This window comes from Xenopus tropicalis, chromosome 3, assembly GCF_000004195.4.
Source record: "Xenopus tropicalis strain Nigerian chromosome 3, UCB_Xtro_10.0, whole genome shotgun sequence".
Taxonomy (NCBI): domain Eukaryota; kingdom Metazoa; phylum Chordata; class Amphibia; order Anura; family Pipidae; genus Xenopus; species Xenopus tropicalis.
Window position 1 is genome coordinate 51,477,280 of NC_030679.2, and position 21,748 is coordinate 51,499,027.

Genomic DNA, 21,748 nt, shown 5'->3' on the forward strand with positions numbered 1-21,748 from the left:
AGCAGTGTATTAGCTCAGATTTCCATTGTACTGTGTTGATACATGACTTGCATCCCTGGCCGAGCCTTCATAGCATGCAGCTACAAGTACAGCCGCATCAGGCTGCCTGCAGGTACCAACCTAACTGCTTATTAGTGGTTATAGGTTACCAATATATACAGTAGTATCTGCCATACTGATGGAATATGATTGTATTTTTGTTATGGGAAAATGTGCATTTTTAATAAGTAAAATTTAGCTTTCATACATTTTCATGCAAAGTGGTGCAAAATATTTTGATGTGATCCTATCATTGGGTGGTTAGGTTTTTTTTAATGCGCTTTTTTAAGCTCCTAGTATACTTAAACTGCTGCATGAGAGTGCTTTCAGTTTTGTAGTGTTAGGGTGTTTTCTTAGCTTGGCTGCATCACATACAGCATTTACAGTGAGACATAGGGACTAATGTATTAATATCACTGGTGATGTTGCCCAGAGCAACCAATCAGAAATTAGATTTAAACGGTCACCTACAAGTTAGAAACGAATGCAAAGATCTGATTGGTTGCTATGGGTAACATCACCAGTGATGTTAATACATGCAACCCTATTTCTCCAATATTAATAAATACACCCCGTCAGACTGGGGTGTCTGGGGCCCACTGGGGCTGCCACCTAAATAGTCCCTCACCCCAGTCGAGACTCACAGGTGCACCTCCTCCACCCCCTAACCTACCACACCATCATCTTTAACAATAAAAAAATACTAACATTTCTAAAAACCTAAATGTAGCAGTGAACTCTTATTTACGTTTTTTGGAACCAGCCTCTGAGCATGAACACAGTTTATTTCTTCCAGTAATAATTATGACATTTTAAAGTACTTGAAAGTTAAAATAACTCACAATTCCATCAAACTAGCTAGTAATGACTCCTCTAAACACACTCTTGCTTATACATTTTCCAGGTATTTGAGGTAAGGGAGCTGTGTGACACACAGAAGAGACTGAATGTCCACAGTAATTGTTTAACTTGAGCAAGCCTGGGTTTTTTAAAATTGCAAGAAGTGCATAATGGCAGAGGTGGGCAGCCACCTCGCCCCCTAGCCTGCATTCTCCCCCCACCCCCAAGTGTACAAGCCCACACACACAAAGACATCTGAGGGGGGGTAGCTGACCAGCAGCAGTGGGAGTATGATATCCCATACTAGGGGTAGGCAGAAGCGGTACCTGCCTAGCACCCTTCCCACCATTGCAACCTAAGCAGGTGCCTCTTCTGTCTAACCCTAGTTCCAGCCCTATATAGTGGCCATTTATCACTCCTGGTGTATGGTGCAAAGCACAAAATCTAGGAACAAGCCAACATGTATTTCTTCTTAGCAGCTGTGTATTTATGTACTGTAGGTCTGTATGTGGTTCCCCTACCCATACCCAGACTCGTACGTCATGCTTGTACCATACTGTGTTAGATAGTGCTGCACAGATGCACTTATGGCCTGCCATATGGCACCTTGCAGAGGTCAGAAGTGCTTCATGAATGGGCACCAGGGGGTGAGCGATTTTGTACCCCTTAATGCTCTAGCACTATTATACAATGATCCCCCATAATTCCACAACTTAAAAATAAAAAGATATGGAATAACATATCAAAAGATTAGCTGTAAATGCATAATTCATATTGCTGTTGTCTTTCCATTTCAGGAATGGATCGAACAGGGAACCCCAAAAGTGTTTTGGATTTCAGGGTTTTATTTTACCCAATCTTTTCTGACTGGAGCTCTGCAAAACTATGCCCGAAAATATAAAACCCCAATAGACTTGCTGGGACTCTGCTTTCATGTGACTGAGCAGGAGAGCCCTACAGAAATTGTTGATTCTCCGGTAAATATATTTTCTTGATTAGAAATATATAATCTGCTCAGCCAACCAAAAAATATCATGTTAAAAGAGGATGCAGCCTGCCGCCAATAACTCTACTCAGTTCTCCTTCCAGCATGGTTGCTTGCCAGAGGCTTAACCATTAGATCAGCCTGATTTGGCCCACTGCATTGGCCTACTTTTTAGCCTCTGTGCATATCGGCCATTATTTTAAAAAAGGAAACAATTTCACACTAGGCACATGACAAAAACCGTTTATATACATATGATCATTAACAATGGGTGCTAGAGATGAACCTTTTAAGAGCTGTATTCCAAAAATCTACTTTGCTGAAATAAATGCCATTGTACTGATGTCACAGATGGTACGCTTCCCTTCTGATCTATGCCACGCTGATGTTTTATTGGCAACACACTGCCTGGCAATATTAAAGATCCTCTGGCACAGGAAGTGGGAGGTTGTGTCAAGAAAAATAAGTTGCCTAGTGATTTATAATGTATCTATTTCAGAGTGATGGCATCTATATTTCTGGACTGTACATGGAAGGTGCAAGATGGGATCGTGAGAAGCATGTCATTGGTGAATCCTTCCCCAAAGTGTTATATGAGAGCATGCCTATTGTATCCTTCATTCTAAAGAAATTTAGCAGTATGGTATCTGTTTAACCAATTAATATCGTATATCTATGGGATTATGAGATCCTTCTGTTCTAGAGCCTTAAACAATGTGTTTAAATATACATATTTTTGTTGAATTGTGTGTCTGCTTGAATGTAGCAGACCTCTGCATTCTGCAACACCGGGGAGCTCTAAATCAGAATCCAACCTGTGGCTTTCAATTACAGCAGGTCAGAGACTTGTTATCCTGATTTTAACTTCGTGCAGAATACATTACAAAATGTAATATAATTATAACTACATTAAATCACCTAAACTGTATGAAGGGTAGCAGAACCACTTGCATAAACCCTGCAATGATACAGAATATTTTCCTAACAAATAGTCAATTTTTTTAAACCAGCTTACTGCCCTGCTTCTAGGGGCCAAAAAAAATGTGCCACCAACTCACTATCTGCAGCAACCAGTGCTTCACCTGTATTTAAACAAAATAGGTCTATATGTAGAATATTAGCTTGTCTACATGATATGCCATAATCTGAAATGCAAAGAAATTTGGTATGAAATATTTCACTGACAGACATTTATGAGCATATGGGGTTCTAAACAAACTCTGCTGAATGTAGGGGGAAACAAGAAAGCAAATTCATGGCCGGCACTATACATGGGAATAGAGGCCCTGTTAATTCCAAGCATAGGGCTCCCATCAGCTGCGTGGAAGTTTTTGATGTGAAGGGCACTTCTTACATTTTTATTTACTATGGGTCTACTTACTAAAAGCAAGTATTTCCTGTATTCTTCATACCCTCTCTTCTCCATAATTCTTTCACTTAAGTCTACTCTCACTTTCCCTTATCCTTCAGAATTTATTTTTCACCCAACATTCTTCTCAATTCTTATCCACACTTATATTTTCTTTATGTTTTCTATCCTTTCCTCAAGCACTTACTTGTTTTATTTCTTTCTATACAATTCCTTTACTCACTGTTCAAGATTTGGCTTATCCCTGGAGAGAGGGTAGAAAAAGTGGAATCTTATTATAACTGCCCAGGTAAGATATTGAATGTATGATAAAATCACAGGGAATTTCCTCTGCATCAATCCCAGCAAGCATCGCACATTTATAGCAAACATGACTATTTGTAGAATATAGATTTAGACTAAAAAAAACATTCACATGTATTCTTCCAAGAAACAGCAGAAATCAGTAAAGCGTACATGGTGGATAAAGTACAAACCCTAAACACATAGCGAAATTCATCCCCTTCTGGAGACTTCATCAGAGGTGGTGTTAATAGTTTAAAGGGTAAATTACACAATTTCTACATTTATTTAAATAAGTACTTTGCATTTGTTTGAAAGGGCAAACTGAAAACTTAGGTATCTTTTGGTTAATTCGGCAAATAAACTCTTTAGGCTAATGCCAGACGAGGCGTAGGGCGGATATTTTCGGCAAGCGGAAAAGCGCTTACTGAAAATACCGCCCTATGCCTCCTACATGTGCCTGCACCCGAATGAATGGAATACGCTCGGGTGCACGCACATTTAGCTGAAATACACATAAACACCACAAGACTTTCAAACTCTCGCATATTTCTGCTACAAGTAGGAGGCGTAGGGCGGAATTTTCATCAATCATTTTTCCGCTTGGCAAAAATATCCACCCTATACCTCGTCTGACATCAGATAGAAATAACAGCCAGGTGCCATTAAAAACACTTCATTTAAAACAAAGCTCTCCAGCTGTGGTTTAATTTAAATATAAGCACAGCTGTTCATTGGAACTGTATGCAGAGAAGTTAAAAAAAAAGTTAATGGGGAATCATACTTGAACCCCAATCATAATCTATAATCATAACTAGTCATAAATGAGCACTTGTATGTACATCCAATAACAAAGGATGATCATTTATTTCATCTTAATTTGATGAAAAAACATTTAGCCATTGTCTGTATTCATAGGATATGTGAAATAACCCCAGAATTCTTCACACTTAGTGGAAATGTAATTAGAATTAAGGCAACTGCTCAAAGAGGTAATGTGCCTTAACCGAGAATGAGATTAATGGGATTTACTTGGTGATTCAAGACACTTGTTACATGTGATGATAGAAAATAAAAATGATAGCCAATTAAGTGCACATCACAATTATATTTACAAAGCTCTTGGCTCCTGTAAACAACCTTACATTACAGTAAGTACAGTACTGGGGGTGATGTATCCTATGAGATAATACACAAAGATCTTTAGATTTTTGTAGCCAATATATTCCTATCAGATGAATTGTACTTTCTCTCTATCTGCCCATGGGGTAGCCTGAAAATTAACGGGAGAGGTACAATGTAAGGCTCAGAGTAGTTGAAAGGTTGCCGTCTGAATGGCCATTAATAATATGTGTGCATTTTTCGAGAGTAAATCATTAGTCCACAAGCCAAATGTGTATTTGTGAAACTGAAACACATTTCAAAGTGGTTGTTATACTAAGGTCAATATGAGATTAAACAAAGAATGTGCTTATAAGGATTTCATTTCCAAGAAATCCATCTAAGTGTTAGTGTGTATGGCATGGATGTGTAGCTTCACGTTGCTTATCAGCCTCAGAGGGTCATATAAAAATAGTGCATTAGTAAATACACACCATAATATCCATGTGAATGAACTAGTAAGATTTAGTATATACAGTATTTCCAAGATTTATATTTTATTTTCTCTGCTTTTCAGTTTACAAAACAAGTGCTCGTCGGGGAGAGCTTTCAACAACAGGACATTCAACCAATTATGTATTATCAATTACCTTAGCAACTGAAGAACCTCCCAATCACTGGGTGAACAGAGGAGTGGCATGCCTGTGCCAGCTGGATTATTAAAGGCCTATTTATCAAGTTGTGCAAAATAATTTAAATTGGAAACAAGTGGTGCAAAATAAATGGGATATTTATAAAGTGGAGTATTAAGCATGGTTTTATGTTGTACAATGCAATACATGAAAGGTGTTTTCTTTTCATCCCTAATTACTTTAATTTATGCCATTATTTTACACCACCTCAGACATGGAGTGACCTATTCAAGCCAACAGAAAGAAAAAAAACACGCAGCAATAGAAGTGTAAGAAGCAGTGCAAACAGGCCAGAATTGTGGCAAAGTTACAATGGCCTGGGCCAAGGGTGCACAAATTTAGGCGCAACATGCCGCCCAAGAGCACCTAAACTTTGCTCACATACATCCATTATTTTATTACCAGTCAATCCAACCATGTAAAAAAGGCACTAAGTTTGCCTATTGTCAGTAACCCAACCCCAAATAAGTAAGATGTTTGCCTTTAAACAGGTATAGCTGCTGACTGGTTGCTATGTTGTTGTTTTTTTTTTTTTTACAACGGATTACATAACCCCATATATATTTTTATAAATGAAGGAGTTGATATTTTGATTTGCACTTATAATACAATACACCTCTTTTCAAGAAATATTCTAGATTTTAAGCTCACAAGACTAGGGCACTTTCCTCCCTTTCTGTGGGTCTGTGAGCCTCATTCACATATGGAAGAGTAGGGTGTGTGCAGACAAAGTCCCTTTGCACCCTGCTCAGTCTGTCCCCAGACTAATTCCTTATTGAATGATCATTAAAGGCAAGGATCTCCAACCTTTTATACCCGTGAGCCACATTTAAATGGAAAAAGTGTTGGGGAGCAACACAAGCATGGAAAATGTTCCTGGGGGTGTCAGTGAGAGCTATAATTGTCTATTTAATAGCCCCTATGTGGAATGGAAGCCTACAGAATGCTCTGTTTGGCAATGACACTGGGTTTTATGCAGTCAAAACTTGCCTCCTAACCAGAAATTCAAAAATAAGCACCTGCTTTGAGGCCACTGAGAGCAACATCCAAGGGGTTGGATTAAAGTGGATGGTTCTAAACCCAACATGTTCATTGATGTTAACTTACTCAAAGTTCTTTGCTGAACACTTATGCACAAATTTGTGTGATTTCATGTGTTTTTTGCTCTTAATTTTACAGCCTTGGAAATGTTTTTATACTACATAAATATATTATAAACAATACCTCTGCGTAGAATATGTATTTACTCAATTAAATATTTTTGAACTTATTTTGTGTGCAAGTGTTTATTGTGATACAGAATTGCATTTCAAATTATAGTGGAAATTTAAACATTGCAAGTTCAAGGCATAACCTGTTCGATTTCTTGTCTTATTATTAATATTAGGTTTTTACATATAATACAGAATAATGATACATATAATAATAAATAATGCTATGTATAAAATAAATAATGCTATATATAATACAGTTCAGTTATCTTCAGAAGTGGTGTGCTCAGCTAAATTCAATATGCACCATCTGAAAATGCACAAAATACTGTCTATTTATTATGTTCAACCTTTCCCTGGTAATTGCTTCTAAGGGCAGTTACAAGGAAAATAAAAGCAAACTGGCAGCACAGGAGTAACTGTCTGGATTGGTAGATCATCCCTCTCTCAGCGTGCTTGGGAGCAGGAAGGGCCTGCTTAGGGCCAAATGATTGCATTGCAGTGAAGGGGATATAGGAAGTCAGAGCGAGGACAGAAAAATCAAACCTGCCTAATCAACATCTAGCCAATATTTTTGGCCATATATCAGTCGGAGCGCCCCATACACAGGCAGATAAACTGCCGAATTGGTCTAAAGGACCCGAACCAGCAGATTAAATCTGCCCTTGTACTGCCACCACAGTATTAGCTTATAGCCAAAAACCTGACACACAGGGCTCAGCAAATGCTTCTATTACACTCCTTGCAAGCAGATTTTGTAGAAAGTGTTTGCACTTGGAGAGAAGTGATCTCTTTGCTTTAACTCTTCCTGGACTTAACAATCCAAAAGATGCTGCTGCCGGAAAGTCAGGCCACATTTTAATAATAATTCAATAATAATACAACCTACAATAATGTTTTTCTAAAGCAGTGACCCTTCAGTTTTCTTACCCCTTAAGCATGGCTGAGCGTATCATGATCCAGCTACTTATCCACCCACCTGCTCTTGAGCCCTTTGGGTTTATTTGTATTGCCTTGATGGCTGTTATTTTATCCATTTACATGGTAATTGTTTCTAACATATAGACATTTTAAAATGGTACATACATCAGGAGTCATGATCCCTTCAATGTACTATGCAGCTGCCATGTGATGCATTGTGTAGAGAAATCTTGGCCAGGGCCAATCCATACTAAATAACAATGTAAGCACTGTTATGTAAAGCAAAACATTGTTGTATAAGTGACATATCATGACATTTGTCATCCCAAATAGAAAGGCATTGTATTTTGCCTGGAAAAATTGGGCAACAGATGCAACTTTATAATGATTAATTTTGTCCAGTGCAAGTGTAGACCTGAAACCCAGAGTAAAAGAGTGCTGCTGGATTTAACAACAGACTGAGAAAGAAAAGGGCTCACCGAAATGGCACACTGACATGGGAACTGGCTGAGACTTCTCCTGTTTTCCCAGCAGGCCTACTAGTTGCACTTTAACAATAATAAATCTCTCCAAAAACAAGTGAACAAGTTTGCAAGAGTTTAGTAAATAAAGTCTTCTAGTATGTAATGTTTCCAATTGCTGCAACTTAAATTACCTGCAGAATCTCATTTATAGAAATAACTGTTGAAACACATCTTTACTGTGGAATGTAAATTCCAAACACACTTATTTATTTAGATGTTCTTCAGTTAATTCAATCACGGCTCATTTGCAAATGCATGTCTTTTTAGAGTGCCAACATCATAATGTGCCTCTTGCCAAATATTAATTTACATTTTATTTTGAAATTCCATCTTGACAATTTATGTAACTACCATAATTGAAATACATATTTTATTTCCTTTGCAGAGGCTTCTGCCAGTATATTACTTTGTAATGCAAAGGGCTTGTCACAGATTGTGTTTACTGACCTTTTAAGACTCAGAAAGACATTATTTGAGTGATAGTAAAAGGTTATTATATTTTATGGCAACTCTTTTCCATCTGTTGTTGGAACACTGAACACATTCCACCAGATATTGTAATTGTGTATATATACGCACATGAATTATTGTGTCTGGCAGAGAAACTTTGCCTACTGATAGTAAGTTTGAATGATAACAGACCTATATCTGCTGTCTGCGGTGTTAAAAGCTCATACTAGCACTTTCATTCTTTAAAGGGAACAGAAGCAGTAGGAGGCAAAGTGCATTATCCATGCTGAAGAATATCAATTTTATACTACATTTGTTAATATTCCAAGGTCATTTTTTTAAAGAGGTTTATTCCATTGAGGCCTTGGAATGCTTATAACTTGATAAGGAACAATGAAATAATAACCAATTAAAATGTTTATTTAAAAATATTTTACAAATTAAAATTATAACCCTTAAAGGAACAGTAACACTAAAAAATGAAAGAGCTTTAAAGTAATAAAAATATAATGCACTGTTGCCCTGCACTGGTAAAACTGGTGTGTTTGCTACAGTAACACTACTATAATTTATATAATAAGCTGCTGTGTAGCCCCGGGGGCAGCCATTCAAGCTGGAAAAAAGGAGAAAAGGCACAGGTTATATAGCAGATAACAGATAAACTTTGTGGAATACAATAGTGTTTTATCTGTTATCTGCTATGTGCCTGTGCCTTTTCTCCTTTGAATGGCTGCCCCCATGGCTACACAGCAGCTTATTTATATAAATTGTAGTAGACTTTCTGAAGTAAACACACAACTTTTACCAGTGCAGGGCAGCAGCACATTATATTTTAGTTACTTTTATACACTTTCATTTTTTGGTTTTACTGTTCCTTTAACTCTTCTTCTCGAGCAAACTTTACTCTATTGCAATGTTCCTTCTAATCCCCTATGGGCAGTGGTCTTTACTACAATACAGCAGACCCCGCAGTTGGAGGGGGGGGCTGCTGTCAGCCCCTAGTCAGATTTTGATTTACAGTTAGGTCAAATACATTATTGGAGGGAGGCGAACTAATTGTTCAGAAATAAACTCTGATACAAATCCTGCTTGCCGAGAGACATTGGGTCAGACCCTATTTTGAAACAGTGAGCTCTAATACAACTAGGCTAAGGGAGCACTCCCCTTAATAAAATCTGATTCTGACTCATGTAGATGGATTGATTACGAACAGGGGAATCTATTTCAGAATTATTCAAATTATTTCAGAAACATGACAGAATTTTTAATTGATCATACAGTATTTAGAAAACTTATTTCCATGAGATAAAGCTCATTTAATTTTTATCTTCAGAAAAGTTGTTTTTTTAGGAGTATATAGGTTGTTAAAGCATAGATCAAAGGCACCATTAGCGTAAAGCTATAAATAAGGAACTGAGTTATTAAAATTGATTAGTTGGGTTTTAATGATCTATGAATTTGTTTGTTAAAACTGTTTCGAATCAGTCCATCTATCTCCAAGTAGAATAGTACAGTAATAGTAAGGGTATTTTACAATAAGACCTCTAAAGCCATGGCAGCTGATAAATAACATAATGGTCTGTCTGAAGAGGAGTGATGGGAGTGGCCAATAACACCAAGAAAATTAAATAGCTTTATATACATTTGAATACAATGTAGAGATACGTCTGCGTGTATAACGTTGTGCATTGGTTAATAGGTTAAATGAGCTACTATGTAACCATGGGGGCTGACACAATTTTTTCTGGTACTATTGGCCATTTCTATCACTTATCTTCAGAGAGACCAGGGAAAATGGGGAAAAGCATCGGGGGAAGAAAAATGAGAAACGCACAGAATAAGCAATATTAAAGTCCAATATTGTAAAGCTTTGGTGATAAGATTTCCAAACTTCCTACCCCTGTTGCCTATTTTACAGTACCAGTGGTGTGATGCAATCCAAACAAGGCAAAACCTAGCCAATTCAGTTAATTTGAAGAAAAGGGAAAGGAAAATCAAATGCACTGGGGGTGCCAACTAGGCACCCCCATTCCACGTGAATAAAATCTCTTACTTGCCTGTGCTCCTCTCCTGTAATGGACCAGGATTCCTGCTTTTCAAAGCACCCCCCACCCTCACTTTTGGTTTATCCCTTGTAGTCCCCACTAAAATAAACACAAACATCTCATTACTGTGCATATATGCGAATCCTGGGTAGATAAGAAGAGAGAGAGGGAGAACCCCAAAATATTGATTTTTTTTTTTTCTAGAAGAGGAGCAGTGGCCCAGGGCATTTGACACGCTTTTGCACTTCAGTGAAACTCCAAAATGTAAATACAAAATTTACATACTATGTTTCTCCAAAATAAGATTTGCCACTTCCCACAAAATTTCTCAGTTAATGGTACAAGACCCCCAATCTTCTACCCACCTTGAAAGCTATTTGGAGGCAGCCACAGAGCTGCATGAAACCTATTGCAGATCAACCCACATGCAGACCAGATCAGTAAATATTACTGCCAGATCGTCACACTATATTTGACTAGAAGTGACATGAAATACTAGCCTTAATTTACTATATTTCTTAAAATTATCTTCAAGCAGTGAAGCAAAGAGGGAAGTGAAATCTTTTCTGAGTCGTTGAGTATCATTCATAAATTGTATATTCATATGCTGGAGCCTTTCTGTGTTTGAGATGGAGCATTGTTGGGTGAATATAATAGCTTTTTGATGAGTTTAGGAGAGATTTAAAAAGAAAATGAATTCTTAATTCTTGCCTTGATGCAATTAGTCTAGGCATTATAATTACAGACTTTTCACTGTTACTAATGAAGCTAGCGATTATAAGAACATTTCAGTTTTCATTAATCAAGAAAAGGGAGCTGAAATCATCCTATAATACTGCATAACCATATTATGAGTATACATCTGTTCAGAGCAAAGTGGCACCAATATATCTTTAGCACAGGTTTAGATGGCCTACCACTTTCTACTTTCTTCTAAAGCAAAAAACCCTTTTATCTAGCATTTACTAATGCAGCTTTCCCTTAATAAAAAGCCTTCAAATTGTATCCGTCTAACAAACAGGTTTGACATGCGGACAGGAGAAATGATAGGGTTCCCTTGCTACCTTTAGGCGCTAAAAAACGAAGGCTTGGTAACAAAGCTGCAGCACTGAATACATTTTGGTAAATTATTTGGAACCATGTAGGATCCATGTTAATCCCGTATATAATTGTATATAACCATCATATATAATATATTCTGTATATCTGCATTTTTAATAAAATGACATTCTAAAAATGATTCAGCATTGTTTAGTTTGCCTTGCAAAGATAAGTTGTGCTCCAAAATGCTCTCACACCCAGATCAAGACTAAATGGGGCTACTACACTACCTCCTGTAGCCAATAGAGTTGAGCAGGCCAGGCAGGCAAAGCAGACCTTGGGAGGGAGTGGTCTCTAATATCTGAATGAAGCAAAGTAATTAGATCCGATATTTACTGCAGTGATCCCCAATCAGTGGCTCGAGGGCAACATGTTGCTCACCAACCCCTTGGATGTTGCTCTCAGTGCCCCCAAACCTGGTAGTTATTTTTGAATTCCTGACTTGGTGGCAAGTTTTGGTTGAATAAAAACAAGATTTCCTACCAAATAAAGCCTCCTGTAAGCCCATAGTGTGCATAGAGGCTCCCTAATAGCCAATCTTAGCCTTTATTTGGCACCTCCATAAACTTTTATGGTGCTTGTGTTGCTCTCCAAGTCTTTTTAAATTTGACTGGAACCAGCCCCTAATACTAGACAGGCCCTAGGCTAATACCTAGGGTGCCTTAGTGGTAATTACTGCCCATACCACGTGTAAGCTTTTTCATCCTACAACTTATATTTATTGATGTGTTTGGGATAATGCAATTCTTTTTTGATCAATCAGTGTCAATGCCGATATGATAAACCTCATTTTAAAATCAGGATGTAGGACCTGTATAAAAGCACTCGGTCTTCAATAACTATTGGGGTACAGTATTTATTATTTATACATTCTAATACAAACTTACTTACATTCATGCACACACAATAAGGATAACTGTAGCCCTGGATATGAGGACTCCTTTAATGCCAAGCTCCTCTATAAAGAATAAAGGAGGTCTGCGATTACAACATCAGTAGGCAGAGCATTCCACAAAGTTACATCCCTTGTGGTCCCTATATGTCCATTTCTGTGTGAAAGAAACTTCCCACTATTTTAGTATGACAGTTTACATATAAACAATAGTTATGCCCCTGTGCAAATGTCCCCTCTATAGATAAACCGCCAACTTTAATCATCTCCATTGTTCCATTCCTTGTGACTCTGTATCCCTCTTATGTGCCAGTGCCCAAATCTGCAGTGCATACGCAAGCTGAGCTTGTGCCAGGGATGCTTTAGCAGACACTGCCTAGAGTTATGGAGACCCCAAAACAATTCTACTCTATAAGTAGTATTATTTGTGTTTTTGTTGAAGTGCATAACCTTGTATTTATCAACTTTAAACCAAATTTGCCAGTTTGCATTATCACCTGGAAAGCAACAACATCCTGTGGTGAATGCATTCTTTTGTACAATACAGTTAAAACAATCAGCAAACACAAAGAAAGTACTTACATTGCCTGCCTCGAGGTCATTTATGGATAAATGAAAAAGCAATAGGCCAAGGACAGACATCTATAGTACTTTACTAACAACATAGGTCCACCTAAAACTAAAATCTATTTATCACCACTCTTTGCAATCCATCTTTCCCCAGCTTTCTATCCCTTTACAAATATGTCCAAGGCCAATATTCCTTCATTTAATCAGTAACCTTATGTGCATTACTATATCAAATGCTTCAGCAAAATATAAGTAAACCACATCCACTACAACCCCAAGGTCTAGGGGTTTCTGTTCACATCCCTATAGAAAGCAATTGGATTTGACATGGCAGGATCTATGGCAAATAAAACCACATTTTTACATTAACACTTGCCCAGTTTGAAGCTGTGGAGAAAACACGATACTGACATTGCCTTCTAAAGGATTATACAATATTTGTTTTTAGTTACACTGAGTAAAAAATGGCTCATAAAAGTGATTTAATTGTTGTGAGGTGGTGGATGAGAAGATAAGAGAGCTATATTAATAAAGCCAAGCACATTTTAGCGATCTATTATTTACATAAATACTTATCTTGGGTTGGGAATGATGAATAGTCATTTTCATTTCTATTTCTATTTCTATTTACTTAATTATGATTAAATAAAAGAACATAGGGCTAGAAGTAACACTACGGCAAACTTTTGATCCTTGAAATATTCTCAATTAGCTACTGGCATCAAATATATTCATTTGGTCTGATTCTTTGAAGTTAACCAGGGCAGCAGATGAATATAGATAGGATAGAATATGTGAGATAATGGAATGATGCATGACAAGAGAACTGTTGTGATATCTTTTAATGATACAGGCATACATATCAGAAAGTGCAAATGCCAAGCATCCAGTACATGGTAGTACACTGACATCCAGTGGCCAAAATATATATGGCAAGAAGTATATACTGGATTAATGCTAAATAATCTATGTTTGAACCTTGATAAATTTCTTCTAAATATAAACAGAGATAATTATAAATAGCTTCATTTGTTTTAGAACAAATTATCGATTAGTTATGGTATCACATAAGAGGTTGTGATAATGATGCTACCTCTTATCATAATGTGATTATATGGTGATGTGTTTACAGGGTAACCCTTTTGAAATAAAAAATAACAAAAGTGGTATAAAGGTGATACCTTTATTGGCTAACTAGGATAACCATAGCAAGCTATCAGAACATTTTAGTTCCTGATAACACACATCCACAATGCTCACAAACAGCCTGAACTCCTTAAGATTTTCCACATTCAGAATAACTTCAACGAAGTAAAAAAAGCCAGTGGAAAGACATACGTGTCACTTCCTTTTCAGAAGTTGCCTGCAGGAGAAAAATTCAATTGTCATCGGAAAAACAAAGCAACACGTGTCTTTCAACCAGTGATTTACTTTGTTGCTTTTGAGCAAGTTTAGACACCCCCAGTAGCAGGGATTTATCGCATTAGCTTAAGGGCTATGGCAGACGGGGAGATTAGTCGCCACGCGACAAATCTCCCTTGTTGCAGGCGACTAATCTCCGTGATATGCCATCCCACCGGCTAGAATGAAAATCGCCGGTGGGATGGCATATGCTGCGCCGAAATCAGCAAAGTTTCCTCTCAAGGCAACTTCGGCAAATCGCCGCACCACATATGCCATCCCACCAGCAATTTACATTCTAGCCGGTGAGATGGCATATTGGGGAAATTAGATGCCCGCAACAAGGGAGATTTGTCACAGGCCACTAATCTTCCCTTCTGTCACGTCCTTGAGTTTAATACATGGCAAACCACCACCCATTTAGTTTATAACAAGGTTACAGTTAGGTAAAAACACTTAGACAATAAACAAGTATTTACACCAAACCTTGTTCTTAATGTTCTTTTTGCCAGTGGGGGGAGGGGGGTGGTCACTGGCCCCACCATGTAATGACAAGCTACAAGGGCAATGACAAGGGATCACGGACTAGGGGTAGGCAGGAGAGGTGCCTACCTGGCACCGCCCCCATTGTTGCGTTCTAGGCAGGTGCCCCTTCTGCCTACCCATAGTTCTGGCCCTGCCTGCATTCTGCTTTTATGGCTGAAGGCAGCCCAATATACTGAGAACTTACAGAGTGCAGTCCTAAAATATGCTCTATAATTGAAGCAACTGTTTCTTTGTACAGAGTGTTCCTGCAAGCTTTTAATTCTTTTTAGTACCAATATATCATACCCATTCTAAACAAAACATGGGGAAGGTTTAGTCATATTTGAGGGTAAAATGGAAACATATTTAGAAGAATGCGCCTTTTTTGTCATGACTGGCTCTGTATGGAAACAGCACTGGCTCCAAACACTCAAACAAAAAGAACAAACTAAATATGCAGTCAAATGAGAACAAAAACATGTTTTAGGTTGAGGTCACACAAATCGTAGTACCTTTTTTCTCAGCCCTGCATTTTTGCATCAGGCTGAGAGTAGAGGTTCTGCTTTTCTACACTGCTGTGTGCCTGCACTGAAAACTACAGAATCCGCTACAGTGCAGCCACACGCGGCAGAGCGTAGGTATGCTGGTAAAACGCCTGCTTTCATGTTTTACAGGTGGACCTACACGCTGCCATGTGAGGCTGCAACGAAGAAACTATTTCCAGCCTTAATCTCCTGGATAATTTGCCTTCATATGGGTTGTTGCCCATCTTTGGAACTGAAATCCTTATGGATTCATATAAGGCATTCACAATCTGATTAGATTTACCAGTGAAGTATTATATTAAAAAAATTCCTGTGCCCCCTTCCTCATAGTTTTAATAAGGCACTACCCTAATAGATATATAGGCTCATTGTAACCTTGGTAACAACAATCACAGAGAAAAAAAAGATGTCCACTGACGTGTTTGATGGATAGGAAAAGGAACCAGTGACGATACAGATTTGGATGCAAATATCTGCCATAATAGCAATGCAGAGCCATGGTTTAAGGTGGATTTGTGTTTGATGATTCTGCTTTAGATTATTAAAATTCCACAAGTTTTGTTGTGGTTTTCGTTAAATTTCCACTGAAAACTATCATACTTTGCACAAAGAATACGAACATTTCGGAATTTGTTAATGCTTTGGTTACTCTTTCCTCGGTACTATCTTTTTGCCAGGTTTGATCTGTTGAGTGCCATTGAGTCCTATGGAAGGCCTCCAAAGCCAGACATGGAAGGCATCAAAGCAAGAAAGGTTTTGTGGCGTTTACGTACTTTACGGTCCGAAAATTTAGTGACTTTCGGAACACAATTGTGATATTTTCATATGAACAATAAAAGCAGATTTTAGTAAATGTGCCCATAAGTGTGGTAAATGTGTTGACTTAGTGTAATCTTATATTTGGAGTGATTTTTAAGCCATTCATAAAATTTATCATAATTCTATATGATTAGGAACTGGTCCTACCTTTGGGGATTAGCACTAATCGGTGACTAGAAGTTATCAGTGTAAGAAATGGGTTTCTAATCAGGCTATCACCAACCACAAGAGGGTAGGACTGAGTTTCACCTAGATAACCGAGAAACTGACTTCATCTAGCTGAAGTTTATGCTGTACTCTTGATGAACATGTGCTCACACAGCCTCCCTTCACTGAATAAGACAGAACTGAAGCTTGGCTTACTGTTACTGTTGTGGAAAACGTCAACCTTAATAAAATGACCAGTGGAGTCTAGAGCTTGCTACAGAAAATTAACCTTGACACCAATCAGTTAACAGCAAAACAAAACAATTAAGAGAAGTGTTATAGGTGCAGTCCTGTCTAGTGATTATGAAAGATTGATTACTTGCATCGACCAATGGGATTTTGGGAAATGCTTAAAGAAAAGCCAATAATTACAGTTTATTCAACTCGAATTGCTAGTTGTAGCATGGACCATTACCAAAACATTATATGAGGTGTGAAGTTCCTTAACCCATTAGCGCATCTGGATAAACATTGGATAGCACATTTGGAGCAACATTGGATAGTCATACTAGCCAAATATAATTGCAACCCTATTGTGGCTAGTATTAGGCCAATGTCCAGCTAGATGGTAAAGAGCATGGATACACAGGACTAACACACAGGATAAGCCTTCACTAGAGGGAAGAGTGTAGATGAGAGTTGTGAAACTGAAGGTAGTAGTAATAAGAATAGGACACCAGAGGTTCCTTTATGGAGACCAGTGTGGGAAAGTAGAATGAAGTCCCAAGGTTTCCACCTTAAATGGCCCAGATCCCTACAGTCGACTTGAATCAGGGAGCTGAACTATGCCTGAATTCCCTGTCGCTACTGTGGTCCCTTCACTAAGGTAACAAAGCCTTCAGAGCCTTGGGAGTCTTTATTTCTAAATAATCCTGAACCATCTCACAGTCCTAGAACGTGCTCTTATAAACAGATAACCTGCATACTGACTAACCCTTATTCACAGGGTCCTTGCTCCCCGAATCTAAATCTATGGCTTTCCTCTATGACTCAGTATTTCTGGGCCTAGTTAATCCAGGCTTCCTGGAACACAACCTTCTGCTAGAAGAAGAAGACCAAAGAGCCCACCTCCTGCATGACCCTATATTACAGTGTGCAGCATGTGGTCATCCAATTTAAGGGCCAATAACATGTACATATGTAAATAGCAACAGTGGTAAAATGTGATTCTGCATAGTAACAGCAAATTAGGAAATGGTAGGGAATAAGGCCTGCAAGAAAAACAATTACCCAGGCACACACGTACAATATGGGAGAATCCTGCCGCATTCAGGCTGGCTCTTAAGAGTAATGTGCAGAGTCTGTGCTTTCCTTCTAATTCTCTTCCTGGAAAGATCTACCTCACTTTCATATCTTTTTGGCTCCAAAACTTCTTTCAGAGAGGTCACAAGATCAGAAGCAAATTCCTCCTGCTAACTGGGCCAGGCTCTGAATGATAACAAAATAAAAAATGTTTTCAATATAATTAGTTAGGCAAAAATGTAATCTATAAAGGCTGGCATGAGCGGATGTCTAACATAATAGTCATAACACTACTTCCTTCTTTACAGCTCTCATTAGCAGCTAGTAGCCAGTGACTTGAGGGCGACCATATGGTACATAACTGTCCAGTTAGTTTGCATTTGAATATAACCCGTATGCTCACAAACTAACTGTACAGTTATGTCCCATGTGCCCCCCCCCAAAGTCACTGACTAACTTAGAAGTTGGAGAGCTGAAAGCAGGAAGTAGTGTTCTGGCTATTATGTTAGACATCTGCCCACGCCAGCCTTTATAGATTATATTTTTGCCTAACTATATTGCAAATATTTTTTATTGTGTGCCAATCTATCTATTTTACCCATTTTCATTTTTACACTGAACTGTTCCTTTAAAGTCGCAAGGTTATGTTTTCAGGGAAAATGTAAGTGACACTTCCATACATCATTTTAATATAACATAACATTTCTCTACTACCTTGTTTTTGATCTCTGAAGTGGAGTGGGTTCTCTGTTGGTACCAGTGCAGAAAGTTCCAAGACCAAAAAGGCATCAAAGAAGACCAGGGGTTCAAATACCAACAGAATCCATAATCCCATACCTGTACTACTATGCTCTGCTCTAAATATAAGTGTGGAAAGTTATGTAATTTTATAGCCATACACACATTAGCCCTCAAACACACAGCATACAGTTTGCTGGTCTGCTTAAAATGAATCTAGATATTGGTTGTTTTCATTGCCTATTTCTAATTTTTCATACTCTCTAAAGTTGTTGTAAAGTTGTTGTTGCAATGTTCTCTGTAGCCTTTTATAAACCACCTTTGATTTGCATTCACCACTAGATGTCACTCATTACCATTCTGGTATTCTATAACACAGGTTATCAGTCTTTTTCACTTATTTAGGTGAGTATATAGGCATTGTCGCTAGATTTCACCCTGTGTGGCCTAGCCATTGCTCCAGGGAGGCCATTCCCTCTGTTACAAAACTGTTCTATACTATCTGTTTTCGTTCAGTTTGTTCTGCCGCAAGTCATTATCTTTTCATATAGACTACTGGCTGGTTTCTTTTGGGAAGCTAAGAAGCCATAGTAGGTGGTAAATGCCATGGATGTCCAATCGAATGTGTCTTTTTTCTAGTGGATTGCCTCTTGGAGAGCCTCTTATCTAGGGTAATCCCAATTAGCCTAGCCATTCTTTATAACTAAGCCCTTTCATACCCTTTACAACCCTTTTTACTTACTCTTTGAAATATCTTTATTAGGATAATATACCATTTGAACACTGAAGATGAAAACTGCACTGCATATTCAGGACTGGGCCTTACCAGCACTCTGTAAAGAGATAAAATGACCCTCTCCTCCAGTAAATCTACCCTAAGTATAGAACGTACCATTGACAACCACCCTCTGTATCTGACCTCTTAGTTTTTAACCATGTACAAACATTAACAAGAGCAACAGACAATAGTTTAGAAAGTAAATGTTTATGTGACACTATCAAAAAATCCAAAAAAGATTATAATTATTAAAGGGTGCCTAACAATTTGGAACCACGTTTCCGAGAGATTATTCAGGGAGTCTGCTATTGTGGGGAAAGCTGTGTGATATTGCATACAGATAGCCATCTAGTGTACATAAATATGTCTCTCCAGCTACAGAGTACATAAAAACCTATACTTATCCTAGACCATAAACCTGTGCACCATTCAAAAAATCATGTAGAGGGAAACAATACCACCAGTAAAACTCACAGATGGCCCCCACAGGAGGATTCTAAACAAGCATACCGCAGGAGAATTAACTATGGCTTTCTTCATGTGGGTGCTCTCGGACAGCCAAGCAACCTATCTTGAACAGAATGAAAAGGCCCACCTGGACATATTGAAAAACATAGAACACTGGATAATCTTGAATCTACGAGGATCTTACCTTATTGGAATAAATGCTTCACCATGTAGATTGGGCCTAGAATCAATAACTGAATTGGCATGCTCATAAATTAGCCCACCAAACATTATGTGAAGTAAAATACTGACACAGAGAAGCATAGGCAGATTATTATTAAGGCTAGAGGAGGTTAAGCCTCCCCAAACCTGCTTCGCACCTTTTCCTTAACATTGCGGAAATCTTCTTGCATTCCTGCAAGCTCTGGTTCTGTTGTAATCAGCTGTGCTCTGATTGGATCTTTCTTCTTGTGGTTTCTCCAATCAGAGCACAGCTCTATTGACAGACAGTAAAATGGACCAGTCAAGGCACAGATATAGGCAGATCAGTGTAAAAATGAAAATGGGCAAAATTGACAGACTGCACAAAATAAAAAATGTTTTCAATATAGTTAGTTAGGCAAAAATTTAATCTATAAAGGCTGGTGTGAGTGGATGTCTAACATAATGGCCATAACACTACTTTCTCTTTTACAGCTCTCTAAACTGTTAGCAGTCAGTAACCAATCAGTGACTTGGGGGGGGGGGCATATGGGACATAACTGTTCAGTTAGTTTGCATTTGAATCTGACCTGAACAGTTATGTCCCATGTCACCCCCCCCCCCAATGTCACTGACTAAGAGGTTAGAGAGCTGAAAGCAGGAAGTAGAGTTCTGGCTATTATGTTAGAAATCTACTCACTCCAGAGATTTCATTTTTGCCTAACTAACTATATTACAAATAATTTTTATTTTCCGCAGTCTATCCATTTTACCCAATGTTATTTTTACACTGAACTGTTCCTTTAAAACAGTGCAGAAATGAAGACTGATAAGGATCTGCGGGCTGTAACCTTTACGTAAAAACATCACCAACTCTCAACTTTTGCTGCAGATTTCATCCCACTACCACAGGCACTTGCGAGTCCACTAAGTCTTACATTAGCTTTAGGTCAGTCTATAAGTATAATTAGTAGTCAACTACTATAGAAGGAACTTTTCTTTGAGTATAAATCACCATCTTTTTATTCTAGGGCTCCAACACTGAACATCAAAAAATAGCACCCATTAGGCCAAAACTATTCTTTAACAAGCACCCCAGATAATTAATGAATTAAATCTAGGTGAAATAAAGTTATCCATCTCTTGTTTTAAAAGGAAACAGACCTGTAATACCAATACTACAATGCTCAAGTCCATAGGCAGTCATGTCATAACCAGGACCTACCTAAAAGGAAAACATTACGAAGTATACCTTCGTATACTTGGGCTACACAACGCAAGACTTCATATTTTTTGGCGGATATCGGCTACACGTGCCTGCACCCGAGCGTATTTCATTCATTCCCGTGCAGACACAGGCAGGGGCATTTTTGAGAGTATGGAGTGTATTCTCGGCTTGCCTAAAATACGCTCCATACGTTACATGTGGCATAAGCCTAAAACAATGCATCAGTTATGACCCCAGATGCCTTTACAGATAACTACCTGCATTCACATATACATAAGGTTACTTTAACCAATGTGCACCAGGGCTGCAGGGCTGTTTTAAATAAATTGTGCATTTGTCCTGGGCCCACCAGGATAGGGGGCTCACTAGCACACCTCTCATCTTGGATAACTTTTGCCAAAAGCATCCTGCAGAAATGGCAGATTCTTCATTTTAATCACCCGAAGAAGTGCTACACAATTTTGTCATTTTTCTGATCCCAGGGCTGTTGGTCCAGGATGGCACACTAGGGGATCATGGCAATTTCAGTAAGCGCAGACCATTTTCTCAATATCTGCCTTAATGTATTAAGCTTCATGTGTTGAGGGTTATTCTA

At 38.3% G+C, this 21,748-nt stretch overlaps 1 protein-coding gene across 1 annotated transcript in view; it reads left to right on the forward strand.

Annotated features, from left to right (window-relative positions):
• The window catches only part of LOC100490346 (dynein heavy chain 3, axonemal), a 522,485-nt gene extending 515,907 nt beyond the window's left edge, over nt 1-6,578 (forward strand). The window contains exons 76-79 of the mRNA XM_031898872.1: nt 1,677-1,856; nt 2,364-2,474; nt 3,465-3,522; nt 5,194-6,578. Coding sequence (XP_031754732.1) covers nt 1,677-1,856; nt 2,364-2,474; nt 3,465-3,522; nt 5,194-5,339 — 495 coding nt within the window. The 3' untranslated portion in view covers nt 5,340-6,578. The remainder of the gene's footprint in view (nt 1-1,676; nt 1,857-2,363; nt 2,475-3,464; nt 3,523-5,193) is intronic.
• The last annotated feature ends 15,170 nt before the right edge of the window (nt 6,579-21,748 follow it).